Genomic DNA, 16,359 nt, shown 5'->3' on the forward strand with positions numbered 1-16,359 from the left:
TGGCTCTGAGCCCCTTCTCTTTTTTCTCTGGAAAATCACATTCCTATATCTCCATCTGCTTCTTCTTTTTGTAAGGATCTTCTATTTACAACAGGCCCCAGCAGGTTCTTCTATTTACAAGGTCTGGACCTCCACAGCTCTCGACTACTGGCAGCTCTTCCCAGTCATCTTCCCCCACTGGGGTTCCAACTCCACCACTATCCCCACAGCCGGGCTATTGCCTATCACATTGGAGTCACCACTCACTGCAGTTGAGACAGAAGTGATGACAAAAACCTCCATGTTCGTGCAACAAATGCCACTTTTATTGAGGGCTGTTCTCCCTATATAGCCTTTGAAGTCTGCATGGTTAGCTCTGCTTGGCTAAATTAGTTGTCACCTGGCTAACTGGCCAATGGCTGCCCGTGTCCCAGATGGCCTAGACCTGCTCCCCAACAACCCAGACTGCTCAAGTTATATCATTACAGTAGTTTTAGAATTATTTACATTATAAAATTACAATTGGGATTAGTTAAAACTGTAAGGCCTCCAGGCCAGCTGTTAGCTACTACAGGTTTAGTGCTGGCCAAATCTTCCACTAGAATTATTTACTCATTTCCTGCTGTGAGATAAGATTGGGAGGAAGGCAAACCTAGCTCAAACCTTAAAGGCTATAAAGAAAGAACTTTATTAACAGAACTAAAATAATTACAAGAATCAGAATAAAACCTTCAGAACACTTCTCCTCCCCCCCATACCTTCTTTTCTTTACACTGACAATGTGCAGGAACAATTCAGCCAGTTTACCATCTCTAGAATAGTCTTTCCAGTTCACTTAGGAGAGGAGTCTCTCTTGTCATGTTATGGAGACTTCTCCACAAGAGACAATTCTCTCGTGGCTTCAAAGTCACAGTTAATCAGCTACCCAGGAGAATGGACATCTGATCACTGTGTAAAAGTCCCTTCCCTCGACCTACAGCTTTCCCCACAATTGTTTTTGAGGGCTCAATCTTTGGCTAATAGGGTACACTTTTAAGGATGGGCTGTTCAGAAGCAAAGGTTCTCTTCATCTGTCTCTGAGATCATCTTCATCTCTGGGAACAGAGGGTCTCTTCTTCCCTGGGGTAAAGGGTCTTCATCACTCTCATCTCTCTCTGTTCAAGCTACTTCAATGTCTGCTTGTTCAACATGGATGCTTTTGCTCATGTCTGCAATTTGAACACTTCATCCTCCACGTGCTTTTCAACAAGTTACAGGGAAATGGAGTCTGACATACCAACTTTATCTTTCCCATAGACTTACAAGAGGATTTCAGCCCAAGAGTGAGGCATCTCCTCAATCCCTCCCATCTGGGACCTGAATTCTACTTCTCTAGCCTTGGGGTCCACATGTTGTTCCTCTACATGTCTTCACTCTGTCCTGTTCTCTCACTCGAGAGAGAATTGAAGGTCTGCAAGTCTCATCTGTACAGTGAAAGAGATAATATCTTGTTCCAAGGCCTGCAGATAATCATATGATCCCTGCTGGTGGTGGCCAGAGCTGCTTACAGTAGAGAATTCGGGGGGGGGTGCCAGGATTTCCAAGAGCCCCAGCCAGAACGGTGTGGCCGCTCTGGCTGCACAGCTTTTTCAGTGGTTTAACAGGTTGTCAGTTCTCAACACTAATCACTGATTAGATTTTGTCAGACATGGAGGAAGCTCTCAGCAGCTCCTGTCAAAAAAAAAAAAAATCATTTCTGGGGGTGGCTTCTTCCCTCCTCACAAAATGTCAAATGTGCAAAACCAGCACAGAGGGTCCCCCCTTTCTGTTGTGAGGTCTCGTGTTGTCACTCTTGGCTCCATGAGGCCCTGTAAAGTCAAAATGGATCCTTTGTTCCAGGAGACCCCCACAATGTCATAATGATCTCTGGACACCATAAGGCCCCGAGGCATCACAATGGCCCCTTGTTCCAAAAATCCCTGCAGAACCATAGGGGCCTCTGGATTCCATGAGACCCCACAGTGTCACAGAATCCCTTTCTTTCCCTGAAGCCCCAAAATATCACAAAGGATTCTTGGTCCCATGAGGCCCCACAGAACTATAAGGGCCTCTGGATTCCACAAGACCCCAAAGTGTCACAGAGTCACTTTCTTTCCCCAATCTCGAAAGTGTCACAATGGATTCTTGGATTCAAGAGACTCCACAGTGTCACAGTGTCCCCTCAGTTTCATGAAGTCGTGGAGAACGACAAGGCCTTGCAGGATCACAATGGATCCTTAGTTCCATGAGGCCCCAGAGAATCACAGGGGCCTCTGGATTCCACAGGAAACTGGAGTGTCACCGTGGCCCCACGGTTCCATGGGACCCCTGAGTGTCACAATGGCCCCACAGTCCCATGTGTCCCCTCAATGTCACAATGTCCACACGGTTCCAGGAGGCCCTGCAGTGTCACAATTGCTCCATTGTTCCATGTGTCCCCTCAGTGGCACAATAGTGCCAGCGTGCCATGTGACCTCTCAGTGTCACAATGGTCCCACAGTTCCAAGAGGCCCTCAGGTGTCACAATGTCTCACCGTTCCATGTGTACCCTGAATATCACAATGGCCCCATGATTACATGTGTCTCCTCAGCATCACAATGTCCGCAGTTCCACGTGTCCCATTAGTGTTACAATGGCCCAGGGTCCCATGTGTCCCTTCAGTTTCACCATGGTCCCACGGTTCCATGTGTCCCTTCCTGTCACAATGGCCTCAGGGTTCCATTTGTCTCCTCAGTATGACACTGGCCTCAGGAGTCCATGTTTCTCCTCAGTGACACAATGGCCCCAGGCTTTCATGTGCCCACCAGTGTCACAATGGCCCCACAGTTCCAAGTGTCCCCTCAGTGTCACCATGGACACATGGTTCCAAAAGCCCCTGCCGTGTTACAATTGCTCGATGGTTCCATGTGTCCCCTCATGTCACAATGGCCTCAGGGTTCCACGTTTCCCCTCAGTGACACAATGGCCCCAGGCTTTCATGTGTTCCCTCAGTGTCACAATATCCGCACAGTTTCATGTGTCCCCTGAGTGTCACTTTGGGCCCAGGGTTCCATGTGTGCCCTTAATGTCACAATAGCCCCACAATTCCATGTGTCTCCTGAGTGTCACAATGGCCCCACAGTTTCATGTATCCTCTTAGTGTCAGAATGGCCCATTGTTCCATTTGTCCCCTCAGTGTCACAATGACCCCACAGTTTCATGTGTCCCCTCAGTGTCACCATGGTCCCATAGCTCCAAGAGACCCTGCCATTTCACAATGGCCCAACAGTTCCATGTTTCCCCTCACGTCACAATGTCCTCAGGTTTCCATGTGTCACAATGGCATCATGGTTTCATGTTTCCCCTCAGTAACACAATGGCCCCAGGCTTTCATGTGTCCCCTCAGTGACACAACGTCCCCGGGTTCCATGTGTCCCTTCAGTGTTACAATGGCCCCACGCTTCCACAGGAGGCCCTGCAGTGGCACAGTGGCCCCAGGGTTCCATGTCCCCTCATGTCACAATGGCATCAGGGTTCCATATGTCCCCTCAATGTCACAATGGCCCCAAAGTGTCATGTGTAACTCAGTGTCACAAGGGACCCAGAGTTCCATGTGTCCCCTTAGTGTAACAATGGCCCTATAATTCCAGGAGGCCCTGCAGTGTCACAATGGCCCCAGGGTTCCATCTGTCCCCTCAATGTCACAGTTGCCCCACAGTACTATGTCTCTGCTCAGTGTCACAATGTCCCCTCATTGTCACAGACGAGCAGCACTGGAGTGGGAGCAGCACCACTGGAGGGGTTGCAGCTGCACTGGAACAGGAGCAGTGGCTGTGGAACAACAGGGAAGAAGCTGTGGAACACAAGTCCTGTGAGGAGCAGCTGAGGGAGCTGGGAATGTTTATCCTGGGGAAGAGGAGGCTCAGGGGAGACCTCATCACTCTCTACAACTCCCTGACAGGAGGGTGCAGCCGGGTGGGGGTCGAGCTCTTCTCTTAGGGAACAGGGACAGGACAAGAGGATGCAGCCTTAACTGCACAAAAAGGAAGGTCCTCCTGTGTCCACACCCATGTCTCAGTTCAGTGTCTTTGTTTTTACCCCAGTGTTGGATGTTTTAAAGGGATGAAAAGAAATGAAAAGCAAATCAAGGCCAAAATAAAAGAATTTCTGTGTCTGTGTGAGCTGAGGATCCACATGCTTGGGAGGGAGGGAAGAACATTTTTGGAGGAGTTTCCACCCCACTGTCTCCAAAATCTTGGTCTTTGCCCCAGTTCATCAGCATTTGGCTGCAAAAGACACCCCTGGGCAATAGGAAATCAAAATCCTGGAATCCCTGAGGTTTCATGTAGTGGTTTTGGTTTATTAATTTGAAACTTTTTTGTTGTAAGAGAGGATTAGGAAGTAGACAAAAACAGGTTTAACTCTAAAAGGTATAAAGAGGAATTTTATTACTAGAAACTATAAGAAATAGAATAAAACTTTTGACTACTTTTTTTTCTTCCACACACTTTCATCTTTTTTAATACTGAAAATGTACAAAACCTCAGTTAGTTTAACATCTTTAAAATAGTTTTTTACTAATTTACTGGAAAGAGGAGAGTTTTTTTCAGTCTATAGAGACTTCTTCACAACAAAGCATTTTCTTGTGGTTTTGAGTTACAGTAATTAGCTTCCCAGGAGAATGGAAATCTGATTAATATCTAAAAACCCCTTTATTCAGACTAACAGTTTTTGTCATAACTTTTATTGAGGACTATATTAACTTATGAGGCACAATTTAAGGATTATAACAGTTTTGAAAAAAGCTTATATTATTTTTGAGAACAGAGAGGTTTTTCCTTTCTCTATTTTTTTTGTGGGAAGAACACCAGGGGTTTTTTTATTATTTAAACATAAGAGATGACAACAATTTTAACATCTCTTTAATATTAATGCTTTTGTTTATATTTACAGTTAGAACACTCATATTCAGTTCCCAATAATTTTTATGAGTTATAGGAAACAAGTTTTTCTCCATAGATTAAAAAAGGAGAAATTTTAGTTCACTACTTTTCTCCTTTATTTCGGATTTGACTTTTCTTTTTGTTTGATTTCGGTGTTTTTATACTATTTCTGTGTGTATTACTACTTTGGTTTCTGGGGTTTTTTTGTTGGTGTTTGGGTTTTTTTTTTGTTTGTTTTTTGTTTTGGTTTTGGGTTGGTTTTTTTTTGGAGAGAGAATAAAGTAGGCATTGAAAGAGTTAATACCTTCCCGGGCAGCAGAGGGTTTTGTGTTTTTTTCCAGGTGGGGTAGTCAGAGTTATTTAGGATCAAGAGTCTTTCAAGGCCATGCTGGGGGCTGGGTGAGGACTGCAGGGTTCAGTCTGAGGAGCTGTGATGAGTTTCTGGTTTCATGGCTGTTCTCTGGCGCCCGCTGCACTCAATTCCAGGCATGGGCCAGGGGTTCTTCCTCCACCCTGCCCAGCAGGGCACCACCAGAAGATAGGATTGAACACAGAAGATTTTCTGGGGTTGAAAGTAAACAAATTCATTCTCCCCAAGGAATTCCCAATGTCAGTTTGGATCCTGATGGACATTCCTGCCCCTACATTCATCCAGATGCCCACAGGGAGACAGGATGATGCAGAGACCCCCCCAGCCAGGTGTCTTCCCAACATGGATCACCAGGACCAAAGACCACCAGGGCTCTGCCCAATAGGGGTCACTGCAGATCATCCAACACCGATCCTCCCATGGGGGATGGAGCTGAAGCAGAGCATGAAGCTCTTCCCACACTAAGGGCACTCACTAAGGGCTTCCCTTACTGGGGCCTCCGTTGGTGTTGGGTCAAGTGAGAGCTCTGGGAGAAGCTCTTCCCACACTCAGGACACTCGCAGGGCCTCTCCCCGGTGTGGATGCGCCGGTGGACAGTGAGGGTGGAGTTTTGCTTGAAGCCCTTCCCGCAGTCGGGGCAGCGGAAGGGCCTCTCCTCTATGTGAATCCGCTCATGTTTGAAGAGATCAGAGCTGGTGTGAAACCTCTTCCCACACTGGGGACACTCGTAAGGCCTCTCCCTGGTGTGGATGTGCTTGGTGGCTTCTCAGGTTGGAGCTCTATCCAAAGCTCTTCCCACATTCCAAGCAGGTGTAGGGCCATTCCCCTGTGTGGATCACCTGGTGCCGGAGCAGGTCAGAGCTGTCTCTGAAACCCTTCCCACATTCCCCACACTCATAGGGCTTCTCCCCAGTGTGGATCATCTGGTTCTGGATCAGGTAGGAGCTCCACCTGAAACCCTTCCCACATTCCAAGCACTTGTGGGGCTTCTCCCCTCCAGGAGGCTTCTCCACCAGCTCTAAGCTCCGCCTGGATCTCCGGCCGCCTTCCCGGCTCAGGGAGGGTCTTTCCTCCTCGCAGATCCCTGGGCTGGGTTTGCAGCCCCTCCTCGAGAGGGATCTCCGGGGCTTTTCCTCGTCCTCCACCTGCCAATGCCTTTGGAATGAAAAATCCTGGTTTGGGGAAAAAACAAGAGGAGAGCACCTTGGGCTAGGGGTTCCTCGTGGCCCAAGTGCAACTCTGGAAGACATTGGGCATCTTGTATCTAAGAATCTCCAAAACACGATGATTCAGCCCAAAAATCCTCCAAACATCATGACACAGATCAAAAACACCCCAAACAGGCAGATTTAGCCAAAACTCCCGCCAAAATATAAAGATTCAGGCCTTGCAAAAAATCAAAGCACCAACATTTAGCCAAATTTCACCCCTGTGAAAATCATGGATCCCCCTCCTCTGTCACCTGCTGAATGTAGGGCGGGCAACGTTCCTGGGGCCTGGGGAAAAGCTGCAGATACAGGGAGGGGTGGAACTTTTTGCTCCTTCCTGTTCCTGCTCCTCTTCCTGTGTCCCTACTCTTCCTCCTACTGCACAATCCCACCTGCTCCTCCCACGTGCATCGTTTAATCCTCTTGTTCTTCAACCCTGCTTCTCCTTCCCTTCTCCTGCTGCCCCCAGGCCCAGCACCCACTGCCGGCTCCCTCTTCCCCCCAAACCCACAGCATCCCAGCGCAGGGGCAGCGATGGGCTCTCGGCCGCTCCCGCCCGCACTCGCTCCCCACTGCAGCCGCTGCCGCCACCACAGTGCAGGGGGCCCCGGCCTTGGCGCTCGCCCCATGACTGCATTCAAGTGACAGAGCTCCAGAGCCAGCCTAGGAGAGATTTAGGAGAAATTCCCTGGCCTGAGGGACAAAATGTGTTTATGGATGGCTCTTCAAGGGCAGGAAAAGGGAAAAGAGTTCCAAGACACGCTCTGATGAAGGAAAGGGAATTAGACCAAGCTCAGGTTACCCACCTGCAGGGTCACTCAACCGACAGAGCTGGGTGTGCTTGGAAGAGCCTGGCACTGAAATGCCCTGAGCAGGAAGGCTCAAATATCTGCTGGTGACAGCATGGCAGCTAACAGGGTGACAAAAGCAATTCTGACTTCTTCAGCAATCTCTGGATCACTTATTAAGGTATTTTTAAAACAAATAATTCCACGATAAAGGATTGTAAAAGCAACAGACTCAGACGGGGAACTCATTTTACAGGAAAAATCCTTCAGGGGGTTATGGCTGCTTTAGGAATACAACGGGACCTCCACAAGCCCAGGCACCCACAGAGCTCTGGGCAGGTAGAAAGAAGGAATGGGGAAATAAAGAAACTCCTTTGGAAGCTGCTGATAGAAACCAAGATGCCATGGATACAGCTTTTGCCATTGGTTTTGGCAAGAATAAGAGGCAGATCCAGGGCAGATATTCAATTATCTCCCTTGGAATTATCTTTGGAATTCCTTACCCAGATAATTCTCCGCCTAGTTCGGGGTGAAAATAAAGGATGTATATTTCATGCAGTCTGTGGCCAGAATCCTCTCTTGTGAAGTTGCTCCCACAGGAAGCCGGGCTGGCACAGAGCCTGCCTTGGCACTTTGCTGTTCACAACATCCAACCAGGACATCGGGTTGATGCCTTTAGTTTTAAGGTTTCCTGCTCTCCTTGGATGTGCTTTTCTGATGTGCTAGGGTGAGGAAGACAAAACAGTCCTATTCTAGTTAAGAACTCAAGGACAGTTTCTCCAAACTTCAGGCCCTAAGCACAAACTACTTGGAAAGGTGGAGGGTGGGTTCACGCAAATTAACCAAACCCTACACAAGTGTAAGATTTTGTGACCAACCCCCTCCTTTCCTTCCATCTTGGAGCCATCCGGGCAGGGGCCATGACTGTGGCACTTGAATTGCTGGGGTGTGGCTTTTGTAGGCCTTTCGTGGGCCTCACAATAAATACTCATTTTGTTCCCCTTAACTCTGTGTGTAGCTGCTGTTCCAGCTCCTTAAGGCATCAGGGGCTGGCCTAAGGAGTGCAAAAAAGCACCACTGGTGGCCAAGTGCCGTGGCCCATTCCAAGAGTCCCTGAGCACAGAAACAGCTGCCAGCACAGCTCAACACGGGGGGACCCCTCACCCTGGGCTCAGGGGCTCTCAAGTCCCGGAGATTTGGATTCCCAGCTGCAGGAGCAGCATGGGAGGGCACCACTGACCCTGCACTGAAGGCAACGCAGCAGCAGCCAGGGCTCCACATCGGGCCAAGCCCCTGGGCCTGCCCACAGATCCTCTGCTGAAATCCTCTGCCTGGGCACCCTCCTTTGGCATCTCCACACACTGGGGCCAATCCTTGCTGCCACTGCTGGAGCTTCGCTGCTTTCTGTGCCTGCACTGCCACAGCTGCTGGGGAAGACAACGGCACAATTCCACTCTGCCTCTCGGTTACACTCACACACTGGGCTGCCTGCGATTCCATTGCTGGAATATATACCAAATCTAATTTTTAAAGAAAAAAAATCTAATTTCTCTACTCTGGCTTGGTTCGCCTTTGCGCTGGGGAAAGGAATTTTAAAGGGTTTTTTAAAGAGATTTCCACCACTCAACAGAGATGAGTTTATCATCTCAAGAGACTGGGAATAGCCCAAAAGATACCCACAAAGTGAACAAACATCAAGGGAACAACAACGGCCAGCAGCAAACATCAAGGAACACCCACCCCAGACACTGCCCTCGGCATAGATGGAGACACCTGGTCTGGAAAAGGCTGAGAATGAAATCCAGGAGTGTGGACCTAGTTCTCATCAGACGGGAAGAAATCCGAGTCCAATAGGAAACCGAATACTGAGAACGACACAACTTGGAAGCAACAAACACTAAACCAATGGATTTCAATGGGTTCAGACTGCATAAAATTTAGGAAAAATCTAGCAAAACTCACGTGTCATGGAATGATTTTCTCTGCACACTCAAGCCATTATGTGTGGATGAAATGATTTCTGTTGCACATCCTGCCCAGAATCAAATAACGCCTTGCCTCTCTAACACTGAAGATATCAAGTAAAAAGTAGATTGGGGGGGGGGGGAAGGGGGGGCACATGTGAGTCATGCAATGCCTGCTCTAGAAGACAGCCTTTGGTTCCAGGCAGTCAGAAGAGCTTTAGAAACGCTGATTAACACTGCTGGGGATCAGTACCCATTTATCATTTGAACTACAGCATTAGATTACAAGATGTCCTCGAAATAATAATAAAGCAGACAAATCCAGCTCCGAAGCTTCATGACAACCAAACACGCCAAAGATGAAGGCGACATTTGTGGAAAATTAGATTATTCAAACTGCTATTTGCAAACAGATAATAACCAAAAAGTGGTGAAACAGATAACAAAGGAAAGAAGAAAGTAGCTCATATTCTGGTAGAAATGTAGAAAGGATGAGAATTAGACAAGTTTTTGCGGCTCCATGGGTTAAACGAATGCTGTTCCTCCTCTGATGTGCTGCAGCAACTCTCATCTTTTTACCATGCACGACACCTTGCTGAGTGCAGCTCATTCAGAAGGTGAGCAAGGGGATGCAGGTGGCAGCCAGGCCTCCTGATCCACAAATGTCTATAAAAGGACAGGGAATGAGGACACTGAGAATAATCCCAAACCAAAGAGGACCAAGGAAAAGAGACTAAGCCAATGGTAATTAAAGTTAGTAAAGATAATTACTGAGAAAATGAGAAGAGGGTTTCAACAGAGTAAGATGATGGTGCCTGGAGATAGGGCCAGAGGTTTCTATAAAAGCAAGTAATGGGAGAAACCATCGGTTTCAGAAACTGTTACTAATTTCCAGAGACAGCTGCTCAGCCAAGATCCTGCTCAGTGCCTGACGTTCGAGAAGGAGAAACACTTAACAGAGCCAGGAATATCGGATGTTATACAAAAGGAGAGGTACATATTAACGAGGACATGCAGTAGGCGGATCGGGAAGTCTGAGCCTTCAAAGTATCTCAGTTGGTGGCGAAAGGGAGAGGGGGAATGCAGCCGGGAAAATGAGGATAGAAAGGAGACTGCGTACTACAACAACTGGAGAGACCGTATGGCGAATGCCGCATGGCGTCTCACTTTGTTCATGAATGAAGTCACTTTTACAGGACTCCTCTGTCTCCTTTGCTCACACAAACCACCGGCCACGAGAATTTTCCCGAACAAGTCCAGGAACAGGGCAGCCACCTCTATGCTACCCACAGGCATCGGGACGAGCCAGCGCTGCTCCGGCACCGGCTCCTGCCGAGGCCCCAGCGGGAAGGAGACCGCGGGAAGCCGCTCCCGCAGCACCCTCAGCCCAGCGCCAACACGGGCCGGCACCGGCACAACCAACCCGCCAGAGCCCCCTGCCGCCCCCTCGGCCCGCAGCGAGCCCCGAGCCCCCGCAGAACCGAGCGCGGCTCCCACCTGCGCTGGGGCCGCCTCCGAGCTCCGCCGCCGCCTCACCGGATTCGGGAAGCTGCCGCCGCTGCCGGGCCCGCACAAACTGCCCGACAATGGCGCCTTTACTGCACCCCGCCTAATGGGCGGGGCTTGTCCCCGCTCTCCCCAATCAGCGCGCGAGAACCAGGAGTGACATTGGCACAATCAGCCAATGGCAGCGAGGGGCGGGCTCTGCACACGGCCCAGCCTAGGCCCGCGCTCTCAGGGCCCCCGGGCTGTGTGAGGGGAAAGCCGGAGATGAGGAACAGCCCTGGAACGGGCCCGAGCTCGAGCCGAGATTGGCCTGAGAACACAAACAAAGTTCTCCGCAGCTCCCGGCACGCGTTTCCCGGGCCTGCACGTTAGGGCTCCGACGCAGCCCTAAGAGCCAGCGCCGAGGCTGGGCCGTGTGTAGAGCCCGCCCCTCGCTGCGATTCGCTGATTCTGCCGTCACTTCTCATTCTCGCGCGCTGGTTGGGAAGAACGGGGACAAGCCCGCCGCCGGGGCGCCCCTGGCGCGGCAAAGACATCATTGTGGGAGCGTCTGTGTGCGCCGGCAACGGCCACCGGAGCCGGCGGAGGCGGCCCCAACGCAGGTAGGAGCCGCGCTCGGTTCTGCGGGGGCTCGGGGCTCGCTGAGGGCCTAGAGAGCAGCAGCGGATTCTGATGGGTTCATTGTCTCTGTGCCTGGCCCGTGGGCTGGGGCGCCGCGGGAGCGGCTGCCCGCGATCTCCTTCCCGCTGGGACCTCGGCAGGAGCCGGTGCTGGATCAGCGCTGGCTCGTCCCGGGTCCTGGAGGTACAGAGGTGGCTGCCCCGTCCTCGGGACGCTGCGCTGGGGCCGCCTCCGAGCTCTGCTTCGGCAGCTACCGGGCTCGCACAGACGCTCTGGTAATGGCGCCTTTGCCGCGCCAGGGGCGCCTCGCCTGCCTCACTTGGGCCGGGCATGTCCTTGCTCTGCCCAATCAGCGCGAGAGAACGAGGAGTGACCGCAGAATCAGCCAATCGCAGCGAGGGACGGGTTCTGCACGCGCCTGGGACTCGCCTCCTTTTCCCCGAGCTCCGCCATTTTTCGGAAACCTCGCTGAGGAGCGGTCTCGGCGCTGGACCCTGCTCGGGCAGGAGGCCAAGGAACCATTGCTGCCCTGAACCGCCGGGAGCTCGGGGTGAGCGGGAGCTGAGGCTGCTGGGAGTTGTGCCCGGCCCGTGTTGGCGCTGGGCTGAGGGCGCTGCGGGAGCGGCTGCCCGCGGTCTCTTTCCCACCGCTGGGGCCTCGGCAGGAGCCGGTGCCGGAGCAGCGCTGGCTCGTCCCGGTTCCTGTGGGTGGGACAGCGGTGGCTGCCCTGTGCCTGGGGCTGTTCGGGAAAATTCCCGTGGCCAGAGGTTTGTGTGACCAAAGGAGACAGAGGAGTCCTGTAAAACTGACTTTATTCATGAACACAGGGAGAGGCCATGCGGCATTTGCCATACGGTCTCTAAAACGCAGCCTCCTTTTTATCCTCATTTTCCCGTCTGCATCTCCCTCTCCCATTCCCCTCTGGCTGACGTTTTTTGAAGGTTCAGACTTCCCGATCCGCCTACTGCATGTCCTCGTTAATATGCACCCCTCTTTTTGTATAACATCCGATATTCCTGGCTCTGTTAAGTGTTTCTCCTTCTCGACGGTCAGGATTATAGGATCTAGGCCGAGGCGCTCTCTCCATAAATTAGTGACGTTTTTTGGAACTGATGGTTTGTCTTGTTACTTCCTTTTACACAAGATCTGGCCCTATCATCTTACTCTGTTGAAACCTTCTTCTCATTTTCTCAGTAATTATCTTTACTAACTTTAATTACCATTGGCTTAGTCTCTTTTCCTTGGTCCTCTTTGGTTTGGGATTATTCTCAGTGTCCTCATTCCCTGTCCTTTTATAGACATTTGTGGATCAGGAGGCCTGGCTGCCACCTGCATCCCCTTGCTCACCTTCTGAATGAGCTGCACTCAGCAAGGTGTCGTGCATGGTAAAAAGATGAGAGTTGCTGCAGCGCATCAGAGGAGGAGCAGCATTCGTTTAACCCAGGGTCTGCCAGGGAACCACGAAAACGTGTCCCATTCCCATCCTTTACCTGATTGGACTAGTACATGAGCTCCTTTCTTATTTCCTTCGTTATCAGTATTACCAGTTTTCGGTTTTCATGTATTTGCCAACAGCAGTTTGAGTCTTTTAATTTTCCACAAACTCCTCCTCTTTCTGTTAACAGATAATCTGATCCCATGCCATGGTGAAATGTCTCGTTCTTCATTTCCGTGGATTGTTCGGATGGAAGTTCAGGAGCTGGAGCTGTCTGGGCTATTATTTTTCTGAGGACTTGTAATATATTCTTTAGTTAATAATAATAATATGAATATGAATCATAATAGTAATAATGATAATAATATGTAGTTTTTAACCTACTTATGCCACTGAAATTATGGATGCATGTTCTGTCTCCTGATAGGAATGCATTAGGGTTCCCAAGGGCTGGTCCTTGGTGTTGTAGGGTTTGTTCTGGTGTTCTGTTCATCTTTTTCCCATTTTGGGGCGTGCCCTCTAGCCAGGGAAGAGTCAATTGACAACTTTTTTCTAATTAAATCATCAAATACTTGAATTCCCAACTGATTTCTCAGGGCAAGGAAAAACACATCAGTGCTCTAATACACCCTATATAACCTAGACAGTGACAGGACATGTTCGAGCGGGGAGAGGGATGATTACCCCCACTTTTTTTAGTAAAGTTTTCCCAACATTCTCCGTTTGCTGTTTCCCTTTGTAACTTAACCAATTTCTGTTGCAGTCAGATATCCCCACTATGGGCTCTGCCTTTAGTTGTGCAAATGCCATCTGTGCAACCAGGAGGAGCTTGGGCTGAGGGACAGAGGGAATCACCGAATTCCTCCTCCAGGCAAGAAGACCCTGGTACATTGTCCACACTTTGCACCAGCAGTGTTAATTTCCATTTCTAAAGGTCCTCTCCTGGCTGTCTGGAATGAAGCTTCTGTTCAAGACCAGCCATTGGAAGACTCACATTTCATCCCCCCACAATCTCCTTTTATTTTCCCTTTGTTTTTCTTTTTAAAAATATTTTATTACCTGTTTATGCATTAAAGCATCTCTATTAATAGTCTTCTAGTATTGCAAAGTGCAACCTAAAGGTGAACACCTAAAAACCGATACCAAAATTTTGCCATCACTAAGAGACATGTACAAAGATACACAAAAAACTTGCAGTGCAATCAATTTTTTTCTACTTCTTCTCCTAGGAGTAAAAAGTGCTTGTCACATCCCTGACCCAAACCTAACTGACGATATAGAAGTAGGGTTATTACAAAAATCTAGTGGTGTAATCTTGTCCCTGAAACTGTGGCAAAAACAAAAGCAATCCAACAATATCTTTAATGTTAGAGTCAAGGCATTACTTGATTTTGGCCAGGGTGTGGAACAGAAATCATTTCATCCACACATAGCCCGGGTGTGCAGAGAAAATCATTCCATGGCATGTGAATTTTACTAGATTTTTTCTAAATTTTATGCAGTCTGAACCCATTGAAATCCATTGGTTTAGTGTTTGTTGCTTCCAAGTTGTGTCGTTCTCAGTATTCGGTTTCCTATTGGACTCGGATTTCTTCCCGTCTGATGAGAACTAGGTCCACACTCCTGGATTTCATTCTCAGCCTTTTCCAGACCAGGTGTCTCCATCTATGCCGAGGGCAGTGTCTGGGGTGGGTGTTCCTTGATGTTTGCTGCTGGCCGTTGTTGTTCCCTTGATGTTTGTTCACTTTGTGGGTATCTTTTGGGCTATTCCCAGTCTCTTGAGATGATAAACTCATCTCTGTTGAGTGGTGGAAATCTCTTTAAAAAAACCCTTTAAAATTCCTTTCCCCAGCGCAAAGGCGAACCAAGCCAGAGTAGAGAAATTAGATTTTTTTTCTTTAAAAATTAGATTTGGTATATATTCCAGCAATGGAATCGCAGGCAGCCCAGTGTGTGAGTGTAACCGAGAGGCAGAGTGGAATTGTGCCGTTGTCTTCCCCAGCAGCTGTGGCAGTGCAGGCACAGAAAGCAGCGAAGCTCCAGCAGTGGCAGCAAGGATTGGCCCCAGTGTGTGGAGATGCCAAAGGAGGGTGCCCAGGCAGAGGATTTCAGCAGAGGATCTGTGGGCAGGCCCAGGGGCTTGGCCCGATGTGGAGCCCTGGCTGCTGCTGCGTTGCCTTCAGTGCAGGGTCAGTGGTGCCCTCCCATGCTGCTCCTGCAGCTGGGAATCCAAATCTCCGGGACTTGAGAGCCCCTGAGCCCAGGGTGAGGGGTCCCCCCGTGTTGAGCTGTGCTGGCAGCTGTTTCTGTGCTCAGGGACTCTTGGAATGGGCCACGGCACTTGGCCACCAGTGGTGCTTTTTTGCACTCCTTAGGCAGGACCTGATGTCCTGGGTGGATGTTGTGAACAGCAAAGTGCCAAGGCAGGCTCTGTGCCAGCCCAGCTTCCTGCAGGAGAGATTTCATAAGAGACACGATTCTGGCCACAGACTGCTTGAAATATACATCCCTTATCTCCCCCCCACACACACTATATGGAGAATTACCAGGGCAATGAATTCCAAAGATCAATTCCAAGGGAGATAATTGAATATCTGCCCTGGGTCTGGCTCTTATTCTTGCCCAAGCCAATGGCAAAAGCCGTAGCCATTGCATCTTGGTTTCTATCACCAGTTTCCAAAGGAGTTTCTTTATTTCCTCATTCATTCTTTCTACCTGCCCTTAGCTCTGGCGATGCAAGGGCTTGTGGAAGTCCCGTTGTATTCCTAAAGCTGCCATAACCCCTGGAAGGACTTTTCCTGTAAAATGAGATCCCCATCTGAGAGTCTGTTGTTTCCACAATCCTTTATCTTGGAGTTGTTTTAGAAATACCTTAATAAACGATCCAGTGATTGCTGACGAATGTCACAGGGTTAGCTGGCTTACACTGGGCAGTGAATTTGGCCACTGATAAGAGAAGTGGCCTGGCCTAATAGACAGGCCCCCAGAGAGCAGAGATAGGCTGGAACTCATTGGGTTACATCCTTGTCTATCTTCAGTTCTGTCCTAAGCTGAGGGGCTATTGGTCAGAGGGCTGAGCAGCCTAAACTTGGAAGCAATCACAGGCGCCTACCTGGGAACATTAAGAAAGGTATTTAAGAAAAATTCAGAAAAATAAAGAGGCCTTTTTCACATGGATCAGAGAGTGCTGTGTTTTCTGTCTCAAGTACAGCAGCAGTCGACGCAACAGAAGAAGTCAGAATTGCTTTTGTCACCCTGTTAGCTGCCATGCTGTCACCAGCAGATATTTGAGCCTTCCTGCTCAGGGCATTTCAGTGCCAGGCTCTTCCAAGCACACCCAGCTCTGCCGGTTGAGCTGACCATGCAGGTGGGTAACCTGAGCTTGGTCTAATTCCCTTTCCTTCATCAGAGCGTGTCTTGGAGCTCTTTTCCCTTTTCCTGCCCTTGAAGAGCCATCCATAAACACATTTTGTCCCTCAGGCCAGGAAATCCTCATCAATCTCTCCCAGCCTCGCTCTGGAGCTCTGTCACTTGAATGCAGTCATGG

General features: G+C 49.6%; 2 protein-coding genes across 4 annotated transcripts in view; one reads left to right on the forward strand and one right to left on the reverse strand.

Moving 5' to 3' along the window:
* Nucleotides 1-283: 283 nt before the first annotated feature.
* Nucleotides 284-10,919, reverse strand: LOC148220443 (uncharacterized). Its single transcript, XM_088155410.1, has 3 exons — nt 10,898-10,919; nt 10,748-10,848; nt 284-6,462 (listed from the first exon to the last, which is right to left on the reverse strand). Exons 1-3 carry the CDS (start codon nt 10,917-10,919, stop codon nt 6,070-6,072), a joined length of 516 nt encoding a protein of 171 aa, XP_088011536.1. The 3' UTR covers nt 284-6,069.
* A 68-nt stretch (nt 10,920-10,987) lies between these two features.
* The window catches only part of LOC148220444 (uncharacterized), a 34,863-nt gene continuing 29,491 nt past the window's right edge, over nt 10,988-16,359 (forward strand). For 2 of the 3 annotated variants that reach the window (XM_088155403.1, XM_088155404.1), the window contains exons 1-2: nt 10,988-11,358; nt 11,677-11,927. In XM_088155403.1, coding sequence (XP_088011529.1) covers nt 11,708-11,927 — 220 coding nt within the window. In that variant the 5' untranslated portion in view covers nt 10,988-11,358; nt 11,677-11,707. The remainder of the gene's footprint in view (nt 11,359-11,676; nt 11,928-16,359) is intronic. The other variant, XR_015798797.1, reaches the window with a different exon arrangement.

The sequence above is a fragment of the Sturnus vulgaris genome, chromosome 38 (assembly GCF_052056855.1).
Source record: "Sturnus vulgaris isolate bStuVul1 chromosome 38, bStuVul1.hap1, whole genome shotgun sequence".
In the NCBI taxonomy this organism is placed as follows: domain Eukaryota; kingdom Metazoa; phylum Chordata; class Aves; order Passeriformes; family Sturnidae; genus Sturnus; species Sturnus vulgaris.

Bases quoted from the DNA above. Each gene is read 5' to 3' on its own strand.
- LOC148220443 (XM_088155410.1), bottom strand. From the start codon at position 10,919: ATGTCACTCCTGGTTCTCGCGC. The intron at 10,849-10,897 runs GCTGATTGGGGA...GGCGGGGTGCAG, and splicing joins GTCACTCCTGGTTCTCGCGC to TAAAGGCGCCATTGTCGGGC. The intron at 6,463-10,747 runs GTGGGAGCCGCG...TCCCCAAACCAG, and splicing joins CGGAGGCGGCCCCAGCGCAG to GATTTTTCATTCCAAAGGCA.